This window comes from Caretta caretta, chromosome 2, assembly GCF_965140235.1.
Source record: "Caretta caretta isolate rCarCar2 chromosome 2, rCarCar1.hap1, whole genome shotgun sequence".
Lineage (NCBI taxonomy): Eukaryota > Metazoa > Chordata > Testudines > Cheloniidae > Caretta > Caretta caretta.
The window spans coordinates 240,837,451-240,861,516 of NC_134207.1; the positions used below are offsets into that span (position 1 = coordinate 240,837,451).

At 41.4% G+C, this 24,066-nt stretch overlaps 2 protein-coding genes across 3 annotated transcripts in view; one reads left to right on the top strand and one right to left on the bottom strand.

Moving 5' to 3' along the window:
* KIF5B (kinesin family member 5B) overlaps window positions 1-17,292 on the bottom strand; it is a 67,557-nt gene extending 50,265 nt beyond the window's left edge. The window contains exons 1-7 of one of the 2 annotated variants that reach the window (XM_075125964.1): window positions 16,923-17,292; window positions 5,643-5,730; window positions 3,092-3,165; window positions 2,242-2,346; window positions 1,715-1,763; window positions 1,268-1,323; window positions 1,099-1,186 (exon numbers count right to left, since the gene is read on the bottom strand). In XM_075125964.1, coding sequence (XP_074982065.1) covers window positions 1,099-1,186; window positions 1,268-1,323; window positions 1,715-1,763; window positions 2,242-2,346; window positions 3,092-3,165; window positions 5,643-5,730; window positions 16,923-17,048 — 586 coding nt within the window. In that variant the 5' untranslated portion in view covers window positions 17,049-17,292. The remainder of the gene's footprint in view (window positions 1-1,098; window positions 1,187-1,267; window positions 1,324-1,714; window positions 1,764-2,241; window positions 2,347-3,091; window positions 3,166-5,642; window positions 5,731-16,922) is intronic. The other variant, XM_048837747.2, reaches the window with a different exon arrangement.
* A 3,456-nt stretch (window positions 17,293-20,748) lies between these two features.
* On the top strand, window positions 20,749-23,562 carry LOC125630840 (myb/SANT-like DNA-binding domain-containing protein 7). The gene is made up of 2 exons (XM_048836961.2): window positions 20,749-22,285; window positions 22,874-23,562. Exons 1-2 carry the CDS (start codon window positions 21,703-21,705, stop codon window positions 22,957-22,959), a joined length of 669 nt encoding a protein of 222 aa, XP_048692918.1. The 5' UTR covers window positions 20,749-21,702; the 3' UTR covers window positions 22,960-23,562.
* The last annotated feature ends 504 nt before the right edge of the window (window positions 23,563-24,066 follow it).

A 24,066-nucleotide genomic window follows, 5' to 3' on the forward strand; every position in this document is an offset into this window, starting at 1 on the left:
TAAATCCCCCATAGCCCTTTAAAGATGTGTGGGTAGCTACAAGAGAAGCTGAGGAAGTGTGAAGAAGGAATAGTCCCTTGTTCCCATCCATTGCTACTTCCCTGTTCCTCAGCCTTTAAATGCTGACCAGTCCTGGTTTCTGTTCCTTGCTGCCACCAAGAAAAAAAAGTAACTGTGTTTGGCTTATCACTCCTCCAAAACACTCTCCTGATCAAAGGGAGGGCCAGAGCAGGCTTGGCCTCGATATTTGATTGCCTTCCTCAACCTTTTACTGATAAAGTAGGAACAGGCAGCAGGAACAGGAAATTTCCACCAAAAACAGCAGGTCCCAACGTTTTTCTGATGAAGTCCTCTGTGGATGAAAAGCTTGTCCATTCCCTTGGCCAAATACTGCCATATTTTTTGTTTATATTCTCTTTTCTTCTGCCTCAGTTTTACCTTTTCTGTCCCCAATGTACCATTTTTTGTTTTTCCTCTTTTTGCCATCTCATTTTGTAGCTTCCCCTCCCTACGTCCCACTCAGAAGGCGGCTACATATTGCCTACAATGAGACAGTCCACTGACAGCTCCAAAGACACAAGGCACATACTTTTACAACTTAGTACAGTGCCATAGGACCAAAGAGAGAAGCTTAGACCTATGGAATGCTGCCTAAATCTGCAGACAGGTAAACATGGGTATCTCGTGATCAGCTTTGTTATAGGCCTCTGCAGTAGTAGAGACAAAAAGCAGGTGGCTTCATGAGACACAAACTGCTTTACTTCCAGACACAGGAGTACATTCAAGGGATGGGGGACATGGATCTGGGATCATGACCTTTCACTACTCCATGCTTGTACTCTGCCCCTACTCCAAGAAAGGGCATGCAACCTCAAGTTCAGTAACACTGTCCTAGAAACAGGAAGTTAGATGAAGGGGAGACAAACTAAATAGACCAAGATTGTTTTAATTTGTCTTAACCTACTCTTGCAGCAAGTGACACACTGAGGTGAGTTACACAAAAGTCAATCTTTCAAAAAACTAGAACCATTCACTTACATTCATAGTTTGGGCTTCTCTCGTTTATAAAAATCAATGAAAGGAAAAAAAACCACTTACTTGTAACTGCTACATGTCTGTTAGATTTTCCTTCATCTATAGTATCCATTACTTCATCCGGACTACATACAAAACGTTCAGTGCAGCCCTTTAAAAATTGACAAAACATAAATAAGTGATGTACATGGAGAAAAGATAGGTTAGTCAATAGCGTAACACTTATACTCACCTTTACATAAGGAACTCTGTTTTTGTCCTCGTGAACAGAAAGATTGGTCTTTGAAACTGGAAGAAAAAAAACTCTACAGATAAGATATTTCATTTGTTCAAAAGAATAATGTGGTGAATGATCATATATATCCCGAGGGAAACAGAAACATTTCTCATGGTATCCCATGCAATTCTTATATTCTAACATCTGAACAAGGATTTACACAAAATGGCCATTAGAGAAACCCAAATGCTTTTATACACATAATACATTATACAAAGAAAAGGCATAGCTATACTTAATTTTACAATTGTAAGGTTATGAAAGCCAACAAAAGACTACATTGATAGTTGCCATTTACAACATATCATTAATGTGCCACATAACTATCCTAATCTGGCGGTAAAGTTTCTTTACAGTCTAACAAGTTGCTATCCCCATCCTATATAAAGGGCACAGACTTACCATCTAAAAGATCTCTTATTTTATCCAAGTATATTTCAAAATATGACACCTAATGAAAAAAGATACAGCATTAAAAACAGTAATTCATAGATTTTAGGCCAAAAGGGACCATTAAAATAATTTAGTCTGACTTCCTGCCTAACACAGGAGACTTTATTCCTTCCAGTGAATCCTGCACCTAGCCCAAGAACTTGTGGTTGAACCAAAGCATCTCTATTAGAAAAACATCCAAGCTTAATTACGACTTCAAGTGATGGAGAATTTACCACAACCATTATCCAAGTTACCAAAGGATAACTGCCCTCACTGTTAAAGATTAGCATCTTATTGTCAATGAATTCCCTATTTATGAAAAATAGGTATTCCCAACCTCTGGGCCCAACTGTCTTTGGATTCATATCTTCCAAATAAAATGGGAGACTTGTACACATACCAAAAAACCCCAAAGATTTAACCATCAATTACTTTACTTTAAAATCAGATGCAACTTTTTGTTTCAATAGTACTTCTTAAACCGAACAATTTACCTTAATGTGGAACTCCAAATTTTCATCCATGGAGTAAATATAATTGAAGATATCTTGCACTATTCTTGGAATAATCCCCATCCCATCTGGATCATGAAGTGTTCCCTTTTGAGGAAAAAAAACAACTAAATGCAATATTCTTTATCAGTTATAATTCCACGAATACAACAGATTTCTAATATTCAAAGATGACAAACTGAACACAGAAGTTGCAGTGGGGGAGATTTAGGTTGGATTTTAGGAAAAACTTTTTCACTACGAGGGTGGTGAAACACTGGAATGCGTTACCTAGGGAGGTGGTGGAATCTCCTTCCCTAGAAGTTTTTAAGGTCAGGCTCGACAAAGCCCTGGCTAGGATGATTTAGTTGGGGATCGGTCCTGCTTTGAGCAGGGGGTTGGACTAGATGACCTCCTGAGGTCCCTTCCAACCCTGATATTCTATGATTCTATGAAGGAGTTGATTTTAGAATAGTAACTAGAAAGAAAATTTTTAAGAAGTCTTGCCAACCCATTTAGGACCAAGATTTGGTTAGGGTAAAAAATTATCCCAGGAATCTTTTAAATAATAAATTGAAGATAAAAAGCTGCTATTAATGGAATACTTAGTATTTCTTATTCTGCTGCTGGAGGGCCAAATAAGGCTCCACAAATTAATTACTGCTATTCCCAGACTCATGGAAATAATGATGCCCAAAATACTATATTACAGTCAAGCCCACCAAGAAATTGTGGGGGAAGGGATGCCAGATGAACAGAGGAGACTGAGGACTTTTATTTCAAAAGGAGAAGGGTATATAACTATGGAAAAAATGATAAAATATTGTGAGAAAGTCCTTTTTAGATACCTTACCTCCATAGTGTGTGTTTTCCCAGATGATGTTTGTCCATAAGCAAATATTGTACCATTGTATCCCTCAAGTACATCTAACAAGAAAGAATTTATGCGTTAGTGTTCTTTTCCAAGCTAACTGCCTATGGAGAAGTTTGCAAGAAGATAATTGAGTGTTTAATGGACAAATAATCTAATTTAGGATTTTGACTCCAAATGAATTTTGACCATTACAAGGTGTTTCCACTATGAACACATGTCTAATAAAACAGAATTGCATGTTGCTAGAGTAGAAGTTACATTAATAAATTAAAATGTAAACTAATGTATTACATAAGAGAGTTTCAGACTCAACATACAGACACTTTTAAAAGGTGAGCTGCAAAGGGAAAAAAATGGGCTTGTACCTTTTTGCTTCTTTTTAGTATACAAGACGGGGTGAAAGGCTTTTTTAAAAAGTTTACATTAGAAATTAGTGTCTTGTTTAGGCTGGAAAACTATGAGAACTGAAAAACTAGGAACACAAATACTGGGCTTCTGAGGACAGAGGAAGAAATCCTGCAACATGCTGTTATTGGATAACAAGCCCACCCAGAGAAACATTCTAACTTCCAGTAGGTTAGCTTATGCCATAAACTTAAACGTTTGTATCCTTTCTAAAGCTAGTTTTTTTTAAAAGTATTGTGACTGTAATATATGTACATTTCAAATTTAGTGTAATATTTATTGAACTGATATTCTTGTTATCCATATAAATGTCCAAACTTTTTTTGAAGTCTCCTAGGTAACTTGCCTCAATGATTAATTCACTACCACAAGTTTATAATTTAATTGTGACTTTTGTGGAAAAAGAAATTTTTATCAGTGTTGAATTTGCCAGTTTCATTAAATGGCGCCTTGTCCTCATGTTATGAGACAAACAGAAGTTCCTTATCTACCTCTCAATACTATTAATTACAGTACTTGAGAGGAGACTAGTAAGGAGGAACACGATGAAAGGGAGTAGTATCAATCTTTAAAACTCTTCATGACAGTTTACCCATCCCCTTAATCGCTCATCTTCTGAACTCCCTCAAATAATGCAACATCTTTTTTTGTGAAGCGATAAGTAAAGAGAACACTGCAGTCCAGGTTAGAACACACTATTTATACAATTGACATAATACTTCTGTACTATTCATCCCGTTGTTCCTTATGCCTCCTAACTTTATTTGCTTTTTAGACAATTGCTGCATATTGAGCTTAAGCCTTAACTTTGCTGTCCACACTTAGGAAATTCATAAGTTTTTACAGTTACTTTAGAACCTTGAAAGGTGTATGATTAGTTCAAAGTCTCTCTCCCGATGTTCATTATTTTGCATTTGTTAACAATCTCATCTGCCACCCTGTTATGCATTTACCTAGCTTGGTAAGGATCCTCTGAAGTTTCCCAGCCTTTTGCAGTCTTGCTCAAGTAATCTGTATCTGCAAGTTTGAATACCAAACTGCTCATCCCCTTTTAAAATCATTAATGCATTCAAAACGAGTGCTACTACAGACCCTTATAGCAACTCATTGCTAAACTTCTGCTATGATGAAAATTTAACATTTATTTCTCTGTTTTATCTCTTAGCCAGCTTCTGATCCTTGCCAGTAAATTGCCTATTACCCCAAGACTAAATTTTTTTTCTTTCATAATTTGTGAAGGTTTGGTTAAAAGCCTTTTGAAAGCCCAAATAATTGATATCAACTGGGACGCCTTTTCTTTACCCAATATTTTACTGACCTGTTCAAGGGATTCTACTACAAGTAGTACGGCAAGATTTTATTCTGCAAATGATGAACTGGTTAGACTATCACATGATGATTTTCTAGGTGTTTTATAATTCTATTTTAAAAGTATTGCCTCAACCAAATTTTAATATATTCAAGGACAGAGATTCTGTAGTCTTTAAGATGCATAAGCATTGAGGCAGGAGTTCTATCTGCAGAAGATCTTCACTATAGTTGACTAAAGTTCTCTTTATACAACTAAGATGATCTCCAACTTACTTAGCTATGTATTATACAAGCTTAGAAAAACATTGCATATGCTTGATTTTTGAAGGTTTATACTAATCAAGACTTTTTCCTGGAACAGGTATTTCCATAGCACAGTCTATTCTTATGCCATATTTCAACCCCATTGATTTTGGCTGCAATTTTTTTTTTAAGAGTCTTGAGCATCATTTTAAAATAGAAAAGTTATATTTTCCCATCCTTTTACTTAAGAACAACTTTTCCCCTATAATTGCCCAAGAGAGAATTTTAATGGAAGAGACCTGGCCTGAAAGATTGCAACCTGACAAGAACAACATTTCAAACAGTTATGAACTGAATATATGGGTTCAGAATTGATGTCATTCATCAACTTTAACTGTAGTGATTGCTGCCACTCCTGCTATAATTCATGCTGTTTCTTTTAGATACAGTTTTTGGTGGAAAGATGAGTAGGAAGAGGAGAGTTGGAACTACATCACAATTTTCAACAGTAAAAGCCACTTAATAGTCTATTGATGGCTTCCTTATTGTCAAGTTCAATGTTCTTCCTTACCTTTTACAATTTTTTTAGCACAATCATTGTATACTTGTTCCTGTGATGTACTTGACTGGAATACATGGTCAAACACATACGGCTTGGACTGAAAAGACACAAGAAAAGTAAAAAATCCCAGTCACAGAAAGTAAAACTGAACATTTTTCAAATTTGAACTGTCCATATTAATAGCCTGCTTCTACAGTATCTTTTTGCTTTTGTTTGTATACTTGAAGCCTTCAATAAGAGGAACTGATTTATACACAAGTTACCAGAGTGAAAGATGAGCACATACGAATGAAGCCTTGAACTAAACATATCTGCAGCCTGAAACCAGCCTAAACAGTTTTTCAAAAGAACTTTCACCATAAGTATGACCCAGTCTCACTTAATTACAGTTTGGCAACAAGTCAGTTCATTTTAAGTTTTCACACAAATCTTAAACCAAAATGCTCAGGTTAGTACTGTACACTCAAGAACATTTCTTCCTCTGGGAAAAGGACTAGATGGTTATTAATTCAGGATTCTGATAGATGAGATCCCTCTTGAAAGGGAAGAGTAGTAGCATTCTAGAGGAAGTATGCCAAGAAACTACAGTGCTTAATAGGCAGAAGCCAAACCTGAGGTAGCTGAAGTCTACGCTGCAAAAGCAGACTGCTACCTATATTTTATTCTCTGGATGGAAGGAAATATTCAAGCTGCTGAAGCACTGAATTCTACTTAAGTGTTTCAGTTAGTGCAGACTTAGTTTTGGACTTAGCAGGCTCTTGGAGGTGTCCATTACTAATGCTTTGGATATTCTGGTGACTACATGCTGATCTGACTAAAGAGACAATGTAGTATTATGTCACTGAGGTAGAGTATGTCACTATCCCCTTTTTCTGGATTATGCTGCTACCACTCCCATCATCTGAGTGACTACTCAGACACTCTTAACCACTCCCATCGGGGTGATAGATGCATTATGATGAAAGCAATTTTGTGTTTTGGGACGGGATTTCCCAAAGCACTTAAGTGATTTAGGACACAAGATCCAGGGATCTTCATCAAATCATTTAGGTGCTTTTGGAAATCCCACACATGATCTATGCTAGTTTCTTTTAATACAGTCTAAGAAGTTTATCCAAGCCAAACTAAAACTGGGATGGACACTTATTAGCAAGACAGATTCCTTCTTTAACATTTACTATCAGTCTTGAGGTGTGAGGCTGAAGTTTCAATAAGCATATCTATAAAATTAGCCACTGAATAAAGGATACAGCTATAGACAGCCATTTCCTCAATCTTCCTGTAGTGACTTTAATAAAAGGAATATTAACAGGCATATCTGGTATTGTGTGTGTTGCAGGCCAACTCATTATAACTCACAGGTAACATTTGTCTAATATGCACAAGTCTGCATGCACTACTTCATATACACATTCCTATTGCTGGATCACGTTGCCCCCATTATCACCTTTTGTACCATATCTACGCTATTCATATTGTGTCCAATAATATCCTAAACAAAATTTATGGTGCACTATTGATGTGGCTGGTATTCCTTCAGGTTTAGATGTAATTTGAAACTTCCTCCAAATTATTTTTCCACTTAAAAAAAAAATTGATATTCATGAATACACTATTCCAAGTCAGTACATTTTTGAGAAAGTCTTAAGTGACTATCAACTGATTTTGGAGACTCTCTCTAGAGGGATTAAGTCAGGCAAGTTATTGCTCTTAAAACATTACATCTTGCAGTAATCCATATCTATCTTTAACAGTTAAAAGACTGCTTAACTCACCCAGTGTTTTTTCTTCACGTAAATGGTCAAAGTACCCGATTCCTGATGTTTCCAGTACAATGTTTTGTTAATTTTTAGCTTTTTATTTCCTCACATGGGAAAATGAAAATAGAGCTATAAAACAAAGCTGTAAACTGCATAAGAAATTTCCACAATTCTTTGTTAACTAGTGGATAGATAGGTTAGTGATGTTGTCCAAAACAATCAAACTGCTATATTTTATTTTGATTTAATGCCAAGTCCTACAGGAATTTCTTAAACATCACATTCAGTGTGCCTGTAACGTATTTTAGTTTGAATAAATTGTTTTGATTGAATCAAATTAAACTTCATGTTAGTTTAACTTTTTTGAGCTCTTTAGAGAGACAAGGTGAGTGAGGTAATATCTTTTACTGCACCAACTTCTGTTGGTGAGAGAGACAAGCTTCTCTGAAAATCAGTTTAATATTCTTCCCCACATTGTAAGATATAAAATTTATCTCCATTAACAAACAGTTCGGAGGGAGGTTGAATTTACTAACTCTACTTAAAATAATTTAGCTATATCATGCCTTTATAATTCTCCTTTAAGCTGCCACTGAGATAGTACTATGAAAGGGCAGAGCTTAGAGAAAAATAACCAAATTTTCTTCCCACTCCTTTTGATTTATAGGATTACTCACTATACGTACTACGCTTTGTTGAATTTTATGGATTAGTTAAAGGACTTCTCTCTCAAACAATGAATCCCTTATTTGAATTAATCTTAAATATAAAAAAGTTTATACATCACAAACTTCAGGAACCCTTGACAGACTGACTTCTTCCAGAACACAGTTCCCTGTAACAAATTTATTAAATCTACCAGAATCCCCATTCTCATTACTGACCAGGAAGGTGGCGGTCTTAGTGGCATGCCCTGAAAGTTGAGTGATTACAGACCAAACCAGGAATGCAAATTCCAAAGGTTCAGTGCCCTAACAGAATAGTCTGCCTGTAATCCACTCCCTCCCATCACACTTTACACCAATGAGGCTCTAGCTCAAGCATCTCCACTGATCTATATTTGTCAAACAACTGTTTTTAATTTTAAAACAATATTTCAATGCCAAAATAAGCAGAGGTGATAAAGAACAGCTTTGCCTAGACCTGTGACTGATTTTAAAAGAACTATATATACACCTATCACAAAAAACAGTCTGAAAGATTGTTGTGTAATTCCAAACAGGTTTCACTTATTTGGCATTTGCAATATCAATTCTAGCTGTTTTCCAGTGGCCTACTTTTTCACAGCAGGACAACCAAATTTCTAAAAAAAAATCTTCAGAAAAAATCAGTAGGTCTTTATACATTATTAAGAAACATAACCCTATTTTTCAGTGCCCAGATCACACCATTATTGTGGAACAGATTTCCCTCACTTCGCCACAAATACCTTAGCTGCATCAAGAAGCTATGACTGAAAACTTTCTGAGGAAAGGTACAGAATCAGGCCTTGCTCTGGATTGCAGTTTTTGGGTATTACCATAAGTGACAAAAAACAAGCTGAACCATCACATACATACTCTATAAGTTGGGTGTAATAACCCTTGTGTTTTGGGATACAGATATCCTTTTGACTAGGAATCAGACTCACAATTGCTCAGTAAAAATATTTCACTTAACCTTGCAAATTAAGCCTATAGGTTGCCTATTCATTTGTGTGCCAAATCCCTATTTTCCAGTCTCCCCAGAGCCCACAGACCCGCAGTTAAACATCCAGATTCACCTCTTTCCCAGAGTTTGGCTGTACTGGAAACAAACATTACCCCATAAGACATCAGCCTAAGCTTCCTTCTTGGCTGCTTCTATGGTGTCACTCTATGAACCTTCTCTAAATGAACCAAATCAGTCTGCCTCAAAGCAACATTCCAAGCCCTTGTTGAAGCTAACTTGCAGCTACCTGCCAGCATGACCCAGCAGTAGTTACTCAAATCTTGATGGAAGTTTTTTTTTTTGGTTATCATAATTAATGGCCAGTTTAGCTGTACTGGGCAACAGTTTTCAGTATTAGCCTACATTCAAATATATTCGAAACAACTGAAATGTACAAAACTTTGCTCTTCACAGATGTCCGCTGGCAAGTCATCATCTCTCAATGTCTTGTTCATAGAAGACAATTCTGTTACTCTTAATGAGACAGAATAACCTCTAACTTCAGGTTATCCTCAGAAGTACAGAAAATAAATTGTATAAAAGTATTAAGTGTTTATTTCTATTGCATTCATACCCTATAGTTTTAAAGTTTACTGTAAGATTTTCAGAGTCCATCCATAACAATGTGTGGCTTGGATCATCTTGTTTTCTGATCCTTAATACCTGGAATAGTCTTTTCATTATTGATACTATAAGATGAGCAGCCAGTAACGTTCCATTTCTGTATCACAACATATACAATGCTTTTAACTCTAAAGCATATTCTTTTTGCTAATGTAATCATTTTAGAAACCCATTCTGTCTGACACTGTAGCCGGCTTATTCTTGGCATGAGGCGCACAAGACAGTTTATAAAAGATTGAGGTATAAAAAAAACCCAGCTTTTCTCCCAATGCAAAACAGTATGACACAGTATTGCTATCACCATTTTTGCCCACAAAAATGTACAAAAAATGTAAAACTTTAGGTCTAAGTAAAGATTCTTAGGACGGAACTATGTGAAAGGGGGTTCCAAAGAGGACTGTTCTCAGTGGTAGCAGATGACAGCACGAGGAGTAATGGTCTCAAGTTGCAGTGGGGGAGGTTTAGGTTGGATATTTGGAAAAACTTTTTCACTAGGAGGGTGGTGAAACACTGGAATGCGTTACCTAGGGAGCTGGTGGAATCTCCTTCCTTTGAAGTTTTTAAGGTCAGGCTTGACAAAGCCCTTGCTGGGATGATTTAGTTGGGGATTGGTCCTGCTTTGAGCAGCGGGTTGGACTAGATGACCTCCTGAGGTACCTTTCAACCCCGATATTCTATAATTCAAAGAAATCCCAAACAGAGTGATTTTAGCAAAACTTATCCCTTTTTTTCCCCCATTAATTTGAGAGCACATTTATTTTCCATTCCCAACCCTCTTTCCCAGTTTGGAACATAATGTACTATTGCTCTGTCAGTGCCAGAGTTCAAAGTAGCAAAAAAGACAGACAAGCAGAGTCCCAGCATAGTATTCTGCTTCTAGGAAGAAAAATTATGCTTTTCAATTCTTTTGGAGTGCATGAGGAGAATAAGATGCATGTAGAACTGATTTTTTGTAACTGTAGAGGGTGCAGGGTATGTCATTGGACCTTAGTTTTCCAGTCCTCCATTCTTATTTTCCTGTGTTAAGATTGTAACTTGAGTGCTTCCTTACTTGCTTACATAATATATCATATATAAGGCTCTGTGTACTCTGCAACCTGTAGGGATAGAGTTCTGCAGCATTTCCTTTGCCAGAGGATAAATGGGAAAATACTATCAGTCTCCATTTTATGATGGCCCCATATTCAGTTTCAATACGAGAAGTTTTTGTAATGAAAATACATAATTGCAGCCGGGAAGATGTTAGGGAAAACTGGAGATTCTAGCAGATGGGTGGGGAACAGCTGGAATTTTAGCATTCAAGCAGACCTGGGACTATCGCTCTAGCTGGATGTTTGTTTAAAGGGATCAACAGTGAAACAGTTAACAATGCTGACATTTAAAGTGTCTTTAGGTTTTAGGATGAACAGAGATTATTACTAAAATGATATAGCACAGCAGCAGTACAGTAGAATTCCTTCAGTATTGAAACAAGTCTTCTAGCCATACATGTCTGCACTATTACAGAGTTTGTCAAAAAGCCATATGCTCTGAGAAACTGTTGTACTTCTCCTAAGTGATCAAGGCTCAGCAAAATATTAAACTAACCACCACCACTGAAAAAATCCAAATACTTCAGCTATAGGTAAGAGTACAGCTTCTAACATATGCAGTCATTTTCCATATGAGGTCAGATTATAATATTAAGGTGGAGTACTTTTACAAGTATGGAAGTGGTTTTTTCCTTCTAAAATACAAAATAGCATACCATCGTCCTACTTCTGCTGTTTTGTGTAAGTGTCCCACTTCTTGCATGCCCTACCCTCTTTCAGTGTTCCATATGAATTACTTTTTCTTTCTGAATATTGCTTTCCTGCTGCCAAGACGATGAAGTCAGTAGAAGAAAGTGATCTTCACTAGTCTGGTTCTGCAAGAAAGTGACAGAGCCAAACCTTTCTTTAACTTAATATACAAAACCAGTTTTAAAGAAGTATATTCTTTAAACTTAAAGCCAGGTATATTTAGATATTCAGGGCAGGGACCAGGCCTTGCATGTTAAGGATACTACCCAGTTAATTAGAAAATACACTGAGGCAGTCAGAGATCTTCAAAAAAACAGAAAAAGATGGGAAAGGTACATTACCGAATATAGGCATTTGAAGGAAAAATAGGACACTGCTTATTTGTATGTTAATACCCAGACTGCTCTTCCAGATCTCAATTCAGACTTAAGCAGTTGTGAACAGTCTGAAAGGTCTGGGTGTGACTGAGTACACTAGTTTATTTTTTGTTTTTGGGGGGCAGAAAATCACAAGACAAGAAAGAGCACATATACAGGTACTAAAAGTGGCATACAAGCATTTCATTCCAAGTGATAATGCTCTCTGCTTGCAAACAGTTTCAAGTGTAAAAAAATAAAGGTCAAAACCACATACATATGAATATGCTGGTTTCTCTCTTCATGTGACCTTTTCAGTAAGCACTCCCCATAACTTACATTGAACACTGAAGAAATATAAATTTGTGGGTAACTCCAACAGGGACTTATAAAAACATGTTCACTGCAGTTGTGTTAGGTTTCAGCTTGCCTTGCATACACTCTTAAACAAAAAGGCATTATAATGAATTCAGCATTAAAGAACCCAGTTTTCTCAGCATTCATGCTGTAAATATTTCAATAGAGTCATTAGCTGGAAAAGGCTTTAGTATTTTAAAAGCACGATAACTTAAAAATATCAATTTGAAAATTATGCTGCTGCTGCAATCATCAAGGAAATATCATCAGTAAGACATTAGTCATGTTTAGACAAGATTAAGTTGCCTCGAGTTAGGTGTCATAATGCTTATCATAGCCTGGTCCACACTTGAAAGCTTTACCAACAACTCACCTCTGTCAGCACAGCCCAAACCCCATAATTTGTCCTTGTCTACACACACCATCATCATTGTGCTTGCTAACTTGTTAAAAATAAAATTAAAGCACAATTCACTTTCCTAGCAAAGAGAGGAGGAGCTGTGCTAGGACTAAATTGCATAACAACATTTAGGGGGCACAGCTATTTCCACAGCCTAGTTCCAGACACTTCCAGTGCTCCTCACAGAATGCCATGTTTAAACATGAAGATACTCTACCTACAATAATTAAAACACTTAAAGTTACTATAAACTGTAGGATTACAGAATTTAGCTGGGTTTTTTTTAGTTAACTTGTGTATTTGACCAGTGAATATATTGTCAGTTTCACTATTTCCCTCTACAGTCAGTTCATCCCTCAATGAAAAAATGCCTCTAATTATTTAAAGGAGATCAGAAAAAACCTTTTTTTTTTTTAAAAAGAAATTTGTGTTCTGAATTTTTAAAAATTAGAGGGTGTTTTAACAAACTAGCTTTTTTTTTAACGTAGTCAATTTAAAAAAAGGTTAGGTTGACAAATTTTTCTAGCACCAAAGCTAAAATATCTTGAGCAAATCCCCAGTGTTAACAGTACTTGAAGGAATAGAATAATACCCACCCAACCTCCAAAGAACTGGAGTCACAATGAAAACATATCTTTATACTGCTATAACAAAAATGTTACATGCATACAAGTCCACATACTGTCTTAATGATGTGCATTTGTTTTTGTTTTTTTTAAACACATGAATTCATCAGGAAGAACAGCTAGAAAAGATTCCCCTTAAAATTAACTATTTCTAAAATGAAAAAGACTTGCTTGGAATTAGAATTCAAAGCCCAAGAGATATGGCCTCATGCAAGAACAATTAAGGAGCTACATCTTTCTTATAGCTATTGTTCTTCAAAACAAAATAATACTGTATCTCAACCACAAATTGCTGTGAAATATGTAACATCTACAACTACAATAAATCGTTTCTCTAAAAGACAGGAGAGGGAAAATACTCACTTGTCCAGGATCACAAGCATGTCTGTAGATGTATGGATGCCCAGGAAAAAGAAAACTATTGCTGCTTTCCCCAGAAAGGAAGAGGAAGTCAAGGAACGCATGTGTACGGTTAGAGTAGGACAAACACGCAGAAGAGTACTGGGAGCATCTCTGCTCCCACTCTGTTTCCTGTCTTATTTCCAGTCTTGCCCTTCTCCCAGCCAATAGGGACGACAACTCCCAAATGTTACTGGGTAGATAAGAGGCAAGCTTCTCCATATTTCAGCATGGGCCTGCAGAGGCAGAGTTGTTAAGTACCATGGGCCAATCAAGAAGGTGTAGCCTCTCCTCGAGTGAGGAGGCTGTGAAGAGAATCCTAGCCCAACTTACTGAAAAGAAGAGCTTGGCAGGCAGCTACCACTATATACAGTGGTGAAGAGAAGCCCGATAAGATATGCATGAAAAGGAGAGGGAAACGGATATACAGTACTCTGCATGGAAATAACTGAGGAATGGCTTTTGGAAGGCTATTTCAGACAAGATATTTCAAACAGGCTAGCTGGTTAAGTGTTCAGGCTACTAGGGATCAGTGAAGCTTTGCAAAACCTAACTCACTCATCCTTGGAGATAAACTGAATGGTTATGAAAGGTGCAAGTTTGACAGTCCCCGAGAATTAGGACTTCAATTTTATTTAGTAATCAGAGGATGTGATTTTAAGTTTGGGAATCTTGCCATATATCAGGAGTAAAAATGCTTTATGTTACTGGAATGATGGGAATTCCAGCATATTCACTGTAAAGAGCATTTGTTTACAGTCCCAGTGGTTGGAATATCATGAGACAGGACTTAAAAGACTGTCAGTGGTACCTCAACCTATCAGTGCTTTCCTGGGCACTGGTCCAAGGCTGAAAATAGCAAGTCCTGGACCTAAGGCTACTGGATGTTTTACATTTGGCCTTCACTATTGCAGAGGAATACAGTTAATAAAAAAGTCATTACAATGCATGTTAATTCCCTACTAATTCTGTCAATTTCAAGCTCCATGTGGTCTCTAAGAACTAGTTTGCCTCACACTGACTTAGTGAGTCTCCAGACCACTTCATCCTTCAGATGTTATTTTGAAATCTTACTAGAAAAGCAAAGCTCGCACCACTGTGATATTTTCTTTACTACCCAGTGAAAATTCTAGCTTTTCCATTAGTGGTAAAAAGTAGCGACAAGAAAACATTCAATCATTTTTTTACATTTGTAAAAACTGACCATCTTGGAGTTCTTGTGGAAGATCCTACACAGTCTACACCACAATGATAATGTTTCTAAATGTCCACTCCAAATTACCTCACTTTTATCATTTGAAACCTAAACCATGGATCCTCCTTATGAACTTCAAGCCCCTGCCCCATTAGCAATGATTGCACTTTGGCCCAAAAGGTAGTTGCTAGAAAGTTAGAGAGTGGGGACAGAAGAGAATTTATCACCTAGAAAATCTGATACATCTCAAGAACGGACTTTACAGCCTTTGATTTCAGATGGGGCACACGGTGCTCCTATGAATGGATACTCAAGATCAAGCATGGAAGTGAGCATATTTACTTCTAATAGTGACATCAGTTTTGTCATATTCTGTATTTGCTAACAGTCTAGATAAATGATGGGCAAGTTTCTGTGTAACTGTGAGAATTAATGCAGTCTGCTGCACCAATCTCTGAAATGAGGTCTTGAATAGGCCAATACCAGCTAATTTCACAAGCATTTTGTTTGCTTTTCAGTGGCCTACTTACTACTGATCAGATCTGAATTTATACCAGAAACAGCAAAAGGTTCCATATTCCATTAGCAATCCATTTGTTTTCTAAAACTGAATTTAAGTAGAAGAGAAGTAATACTTTAAAGCCTTGTGCTATAAATATGAAGCTAACAGAAGCTTTATTTACTGTTACACATTTTTTCCACTTCCAAGTTAAGCTGCTATGAATAGATATGTTTAATTTGGGTTGCTTCAAGAAGAAAATAGTGTACAGAAACCTAAAATCTAAAATATTAGCAAGGTAAATTTTAAAGTATATTCCTCATTTCCTCTCTAAATTTGCAATTGTGCCACTGTGTGGCAAATTCTTCATCTGAATGTGCAGATTAAGAATGAGTACAAGTGAGACATAATTACAGAAAAAAAAATCTTTACCAACAAATACAAATGATACGGGAGAAGACTGTTACTGTAAATATAGTCTAGCTCTCCATTCAATAACTCACTCTACAGCAGCTGCATTGCAAACTGGCACTGCTCGAATGATCTTTTCCAGGACACCAACAAGATCTCTTCACAGCAGGCCTCTATTCTACAGAGAGTGATTTTTATTAAATTGCAAGCAAATATGTGTGATGAACCACAAAGACATAAGCAGGCTCAATTTATTTTGCTGGACAAAGTATTAGTCACTAGCCCACTGGTTGATGTACTGATCACAAAAGCCACTCAACAGATTTTCTTTTGCCAAAACTATTCAGTGGACAAATTACTCTGGTAACTTCTTTCTTAGACATTACTAATGCAGACATTAGTTGCCAAACTCATTACGTTACACAAAAGAAGCCTAGATCTTTTGCCCATTTTCTCTCTCTTCCCATACACCTATTTCTAGGATGTCTGTTCTTTATTTTAAAAGATCACTACTGTATTCACAAAACCACTATCAATAATATCCTGAAAACAGAAGAATGGAAAGCCCAATATCTGGGGCGCTCTATTCTCCTGAGTCACCCTGCTTATTTTGTACCCTAGTTCAGTGCAAACTTCCTCAGACCGATTAGTAAAGAAAGATATGAATTGGAAAATTACTACTGGTCAGTAACGAACAATCCAAATCCATTAATGGCACACACACACTGCTGTATACACCATTTTCCTCCACACCTAAGAGCTGTTTCTCTGTCTCTCAGGTGGCGTGGGGGAGGGCACTCATTACAGCACTGATCTGCGATAAAGCACCACAACTTTCGTATGCACAGTGTATGAAATGTGCACGACAGTCCCACCTCAAATTCAAAACTGCCTCTTAAAGCCATGCCCAAAGTTTCGAGTGCTGTTTGACTAAGCCTCTGCAAGAGGCCTGCTAGGCAGGGAGTCTTTGATTGGGTGGCAGCTTTATATAGTACCTGTACTCCGCCCGGCCAAGTCAACCCCTGTGCCTGCCCTGCTCCCTCCTCTGCCCGGTCATGCCCCCACGAAGCCCGGCTGCTCCCCTCGCCTGGCCCCGTCCGCTCTCGCTCAGCTCTTCTCCGACTTTTGTCTCTCCCCTTCGTACCGCGCCCATCCCCGTGGTATCCGGCCCCCTCCGCAGCCCGGCGCTCACCGCGATGATAACGGTGTCCTCTCCCTGGAACTTGGCGACATACTTGTCGCCGCGGGTCACCTCGGAGTCGTTGAGAGGCCTGAAGCGACACATCACTTTGATGTTACATTCCGCCGGGTCCGCCATCTTAGGCCAAAGCCGCCGCCTTCGGGGCGCTCAGGCCAGCCGCCACCGCCGCCACCTCCACGCCGCCCGCTCCGGAGTCCTGCGAGCGGCCGCCGCCGGCAGAGCAGCGCCTCACTCAGCGGAGGGGAGAGGGGAAGGGCTCCTCCCTGGCCGCCGCTGCCGCCTCCTGCTCTCACTTCCTCCCCAATATGGCAGCCATGGCGGCGCCTGCAGCCGGCGAGTCCGGACCCTCCCCTCCTCGAGCAGAGGCGGTGCCGACAGTAGGGCAGGGAGGGGGTGACGTCACCCTCCGCAGAGAACACCTACCCCGCCGCCTCAGACTCACCGCGCAGGCGCGCATCGAGGACAGCGGCGGCTACCACCGAAGGGCTCGTTTGCGCAGGCGCGCACTAGGTTGGGCGCCTGGAGGGAAACAACTCGGAGCATTCAGCATCCTCTGCCCCTCCGTGCGCTTCCCACAGCGAGTCCGCTCAGGCGGGGCTCCTGGGGAAGCCAGAGTGTCCTGCACCCCAACTTCGCAGTCAGATGTGACTCTCAACCAGCCAGTAAAACAGAAGGTTTATTAGACGACAGGAACATGGTCTAAAACAGAGCTTGCAGGTGCAGAGAACGGGACCCCTCAGCTGGGTCCATTTTGGGGGGCAGTGAGCCAGACAACCACGTCTGCACTTCACTCCATGTCCCAGCCAGCCCCAAACTGAAAACCCCCTCCAGCCCCTCCTCCTCTGGGCTTTGTTCCTTTCCCGGGCCAGGTGGTCACCTGATTCCTTTGTTCTCCAACCCTTTAGCTCTCACCTTGCAGGGGGGGAAGGGCCCAGGCCATTAGTTGCCAGGAAACAGGGTGTCGGCCATTCTCTGTGTCCAGACCCCTGCACACACCTGCCCTCTAGGGCTCTGCAATGATCATACACCCTTACCCCACCCCCTAGATACTTAAGAACTGCCTAGGGGAAACTGAGGCACCCCCACACTATTCAGAGGAAACATTAAGAACAGTCCCACTTCGTCACATCATGGCCACCCGCAGACGCAAGAATTTCCTGCGCAGGCGCACAAAGGGGGTTTGGGCCATGTTGTAGCGCAGGCGCAGTGATTGGGTCAAGGGGGCAGATGAGAGGTGGGGGTGTGAACAGCATGATGGAAAGGCGCGGCAGCCGAGGGCTCCCAGCCCTCCTTTCAGGCAGGGGCGGAGCTACAGGGATGCCGCCAAGGGCTCATTTACAAGGCTCTGTGCCTGTCAGGGCCATCGCCACTGGAGGTGGTCAGCTCCTGGGTTCTTCCCCCCCAGCAGTAACCCTGTTTTCAAAATACGTAAACCGGGGCAGTTTTGTGGCATCATGTTTTAGCATCACAAAATCATCATTAACCATGGCTGTGATATATCACAGATCCACCCAGCTATACCGCAGGCATCTGTATGAAACTGCTCATGAAGCACTGGGCGATGGTGTCACATGTGTAAGCAGTGTCAGGATGAGCTCCACCCTGACATCTGGTGGTGAGGTGTGGCAAGTTGTGGAAAAGAACTTCAGGGGCCGATCTCATTTGCATAGGCACACCCACCCCGCCTAGAATGAGACCATAGCTGCCCAAATGGTCACTTTGGCTGCTGTGGGATCCCCAGTGTCTCTGTTATTGGGGCAGGAAGAATAAATTGTTATTACCCTGATTATGGGAACTGTGCTTGGAACTGTACGTGGCCTTTTGTTATGATGGAGGGATTCACCATCAACTAAGTAGCACTTGCTAGGCAAGGGTCATGGGTTCCAAAACCCTGTGAATGGAGAGAGGCTGGGGACAAGTATTAATACTTGGTGGCATGGGCCCCTTGGTGAGAGCCTTACATGCTAATTGCACTTCCTCCTCTCTCCACTGTGGAATATCAGAGCTAATTTTGATTTCATTAGAAGTCTAGTTATAGGCTGCTGAGCTCACCTTGGGCTGACAGTGCACCAGCACTGGGGCTCCCCTACTACAAGCTGAATTCACCTAAGAGCTGAAATCACTGAGTGTTGTGTTAAGTAGTGGGGGAGCCTGAAGATATATTGTGGAGCAGTTTGCGGGCCGGCTGGTGAAGCAGTTCGACACGGAGCAGTGTGTGGATGGCAGGAGCGGCTTGTGGGCTGTGGAGCTGAGCGAAGGAGTTCATGGGGCGGCTGGCAGAGCAGAGCGCAGCTGAGTGAAGGAGTTCGTGGGGCGGCTGGCGGAACGGAGTGCCGCTATGGGGCGGTCAGCTTCAGATCACGTAAGGTGCCTCTTACCCCCGTCCCATTTCCACCCAGGTTGGGAGGTAAAGCTCCGCAGATAAACTTTCGAACTCTGGGGCTGCCCTGACCAGGGACAGAGACTTTTGGGGCATTGGACTTTTGGGACTTTGGGTGATTTGGGGTTGCTGGACTCAAGAACCAAAGGGAAAAGGGCATGCCCCAATTTGCCTGGGGTGGGTTCTTTTTTTTTGCTCATGGGTTGTGTTATGAATCCTGTTGGTGGTGTTTCCCCAACATAATGCCACATTGTTTCTCTCTGTTATTAAAAGGCTTTTGCTACACTCAGACTATGTGCTTGCGAGAGGGGAAGTATTGCCTCTTGGAGGCGCCCAGCAGGGGTGGTATATATTTGTCCCAGGTCACTGGGTGGGGGCTCGAGCCGGTTTGCATTGTGTTATTGGAATGGAACCCCTAGATATTGAACCCGGCCCTTGTTGCTGCCAACTCTGACGGGCAGAAGGGTTACACATGCATAGTCCGTGTGGTTTCCTATCTGTTTAAAAATCATGTCCACGTGAAATTGTAATCGGAAGCCATGTGCAGCTCCTGGATAAAGCCCTATGGCTCTGGCAACCACAGATGAGAGGCAGGGAGGGAGCACCAGGCCACTACATATTTTCACCAACTGCCCTGGAAGGCGCCAGAACAGGAACTTTACATAGAATAGACCAGGCCATCACTTTTCAGGCTCATTGCAATGTTGTCACCTGACAAGTAATGACAGGCTTTGTCTTGAACAATGATTGGCGCAAAACACACTACACATTGAAAGTAAAATGAGTGTACAAAGCATTTCATATAGGTATTTGGGGTACCATATGTAAGGTAACATAAGAACGGCCATACTGGGTCAGACCAAAGGTCCATCTAGCCCAGTATCCTGTCTTCCGACAGTGGCCAATGCCAGGTGCCCCAGAGGGACTGAACAAAACAGGTAATCATCAAGTGATCCATTCCCTGTTACCCATTCCCAGTATCTGGCAAAAAGAGGCTAGCGACACCACCCCTGCCGATCCTGACTAATAGCCACTGATAGACCTATTCTCCATGTATTTATCTAGTTCTTTTTTGGACCCTGTTATAGTCTTGGCCTTCACAACATCCTCTGGCAAGGAGTTTCACAGGTCAGCTGTGCATTGTGTGAAAAAATACTTCCTTTTGTTTGTTTTAAACCTGCTGCCTATTAATTTCATTTGGTGACTCGTTGTTCTTGTGGTATGAGAAGGAATAAATAACACTTCCTTCTTTACTTTCTCCACACCAGTCATGGTTTTATAGACCTTTATCATATCCGCCCTTAGTCATCTCTTTTCCAAGCTGAAAAGTCCCAGTCCCTTTAAACCCTAGTCAATTCAAACCCATTGGTTTAGGTCAAGTTTAGGTCAAGCTTACATAACATCTTTCATTTTGTTTTGTCAAAGCAGTGGCAGGGATGTTGGAGAGAACTATTGAATAGCCAAGCTCATCACCTTGTTGTTCTGCCTTTGTGCTCCTCGGCTGGAAGAGAAGACACCCTCCCCCACATCAACTGACTCATCAATTGGTTTCAAGGCTGTAACAATTTTCAGAGAGAAAGTTAAAATTTAATGAAGTTTTAAATGTAATTGAAACACAATTAAATCCTTCAGTGTGGAGGCTCTCAAGGGGTGGTTCCAAGCGGGTTTTACCACCATGCTGGTTTAAATTCAGATATACTATGAGCTTTTTCCACTGCTGGAGATTGAATCCAAGTACAAATTTACTTCTCTGTTCAGTTTAGTCTGCTCATGTTCAGAGATTACCAGCCCGCAAAATAGAAACTTTTAAAATGGCATGAAATTATTTTTAAAAAATGATGGAGCCTCTTTCTTAAATTAGTAAGATTTAGTAGGTCTAAATGGCCCCTAATGGTAGCTGCACTATTTATGTATTTTATGAACAAAAATGGAGGCTGTGCTTATACATTAAATGTGAGGATTATGAGTTTTAATGGGGACTGATCTGCCACACAGCATTGTCCATCCCCAAGACCCTTCTCACAGCAAAGACTTGGCCCTGGTCTACACTAGGACTTTAGGTCGAATTTAGCAGCGTTAAATCGATTTAAACCTGCACCCGTCCACACAATGAAGCCCTTTATTTCGACTTAAAGGGCTCTTAAAATCGATTTCCTTACTCCACCCCTGACAAGTGGATTAGCGCTTAAATCGACGTTGCCGGCTCGAATTTGGGGTACTGTGGACACAATTCGATGGTATTGGCCTCCGGGAGCTATCCCAGAGTGCTCCATTCTGACCGCTCTGGACAGCGCTCTCAACTCAGATGCACTGGCCAGGTAGACAGGAAAAGAACCGCGAACTTTTGAATCTCATTTCCTGTTTGGCCAGCGTGGCAAGCTGCAGGTGACCATGCAGAGCTCATCAGCACAGGTGACCATGATGGAGTCCCAGAATCGCAAAAGAGCTCCAGCATGGACCGAACGGGAGGTACGGGATCTGATCGCTGTTTGGGGAGAGGAATCCGTGCTATCAGAACTCCGTTCCAGTTTTCGAAATGCCAAAACCTTTGTCAAAATCTCCCAGGGCATGAAGGACAGAGGCCATAACAGGGACCGGAAGCAGTGCCGCGTGAAACTGAAGGAGCTGAGGCAAGCGTACCAGAAAACCAGAGAGGCGAACAGCTGCTCTGGGTCAGAGCCCCAAACATGCCGCTTCTATGATGAGCTGCATGCCATTTTAGGGGGTTCAGCCACCACTACCCCAGCCGTGTTGTTTGACTCCTTCAATGGAGATGGAGGCAATACGGAAGTAGGTTTTGGGGACGAAGAAGATGATGAGGAGGAGGAGGTTGTAGATAGCTCACAGCAAGCAAGTGGAGAAACCGGTTTTCCCGACAGCCAGGAACTGTTTCTCACCCTAGACCTGGAGCCAGTACCCCCCGAACCCACCCAAGGCTGCCTCCTGGACCCAGCAGGCGGAGAAGGGACCTCTGGTGAGTGTACCTTTTAAAATGCTATACATGGTTTAAAAGCAAGCATGTGAAAGGATTACTTTGCCCTGGCATTTGCGGTTCTCCTAGATGTAGTCCTAAAGCCTTTGCAAAAGGTTTCTGGGGAGGGCAGCCTTATTTCGTCCTTCATGGTAGGACACTTTACCACTCCAGGCCAGTAACACGTACTCGGGAATCACTGTAGAACAAAGCATTGCAGTGTATGTTTGCTGGCATTCAACCAAAATCCGTTCTTTATCTCTCTGTGTTATCCTCAGGAGAGTGAGATATAATTCATGGTCACCTGGTTGAAATAGAGTGCTTTTCTTCAGGGGACACTCAGAGGAGCCCATTCCTGCTGGGCTGTTTGCCTGTGGCTAAACAGAAATGTTCCCCGCTGTTAGCCACAGGGAGGGGAGAAGGTTGAGGGGGTAGTCACGCGGTGGGAGGAGGCAAAATACGACCTTGTAACGAAAGCACATGTGCTATGTATGTAATGTTAACAGCAAGGTTTACCCTGAAAGAGTGTAGCCACTGTTTTATAAAATGTGTCTTTTTAAATACCGCTGTCCCTTTTTTTTTCTCCACCAGCTGCATGTGTTTCAATGATCACAGGATCTTCTCCTTCCCAGAGGCTAGTGAAGCTTAGAAAGAAAGAAAAAATGCACTCGCGATGAAATGTTCTCCGAGCTCATGCTGTCCTCCCACACTGACAGAGCACAGACGAATGCGTGGAGGCAAATAATGTCAGAGTGCAGGAAAGCCCAAAATGACCGGGAGGAGAGGTGGAGGGCTGAAGAGAGTAAGTGGCGGGCTGAAGACAGGGCTGAAGCTCAAATGTGGCGGCAGCGTGATGAGAGGAGGCAGGATTCAATGCTGAGGCTGCTGCAGGACCAAACCAGTATGCTCCAGTGTATGGTTGAGCTGCAGCAAAGGCAGCTGGAGCACAGACTGCCACTGCTGCCCCTCTGTAACCAACCGCCCTCCTCCCCAAGTTCCATAGTCTCCACACCCAGACGCCCAAGAACGCGGTGGGGGGGCCTCCGGCCAACCAGCCACTCCACCACAGAGGATTGCCAAAAAAAAGAAGGCTGTCATTCAATAAATTTTAAAGTTGTAAACTTTTAAAGTGCTGTGCTTAAAGTGCTGTGTGGCATTTTCCTTCCCTCCTCCACCACCCCTCCTGGGATACCTTGGTAGTCATCCCCCTATTTGTGTGATGAATGAATAACGAATGCATGACTGTGAAGCAGCAATGACTTTATTGCCTCTGCAAGCAATGATTAAAGGGAGGAGGGGAGGGTGGTTAGCTTACAGGGAAGTAGAGTGAACCAAGGGGCGGGGGGTTTCATCAAGGAGAAACAAACAGAACTTTCACACCGTAGCCTGGCCAGTCATGAAACTGGTTTTCAAAGCTTCTCTGATGCGTACCGCGCCCTCCTGTGCTCTTCTAACCGCCCTGGTGTCTGGCTGCGCGTAACCAGCAGCTAGGCGATTTGCCTCAACCTCCCATCCCGCCATAAACGTCTCCCCCTTACTCTCACAGATATTGTGGAGCACACAGCAAGCAGTAATAACAGTGGGAATATTGGTTTCGCTGAGGTCTAAGCGAGTCAGTAAACTGCGCCAGCGCGCCTTTAAACGTCCAAATGCACATTCTACCACCATTCTGCACTTGCTCAGCCTGTAGTTGAACAGCTCCTGACTACTGTCCAGGCTGCCTGTGTACGGCTTCATGAGCCATGGCATTAAGGGGTAGGCTGGGTCCCCAAGGATACATATAG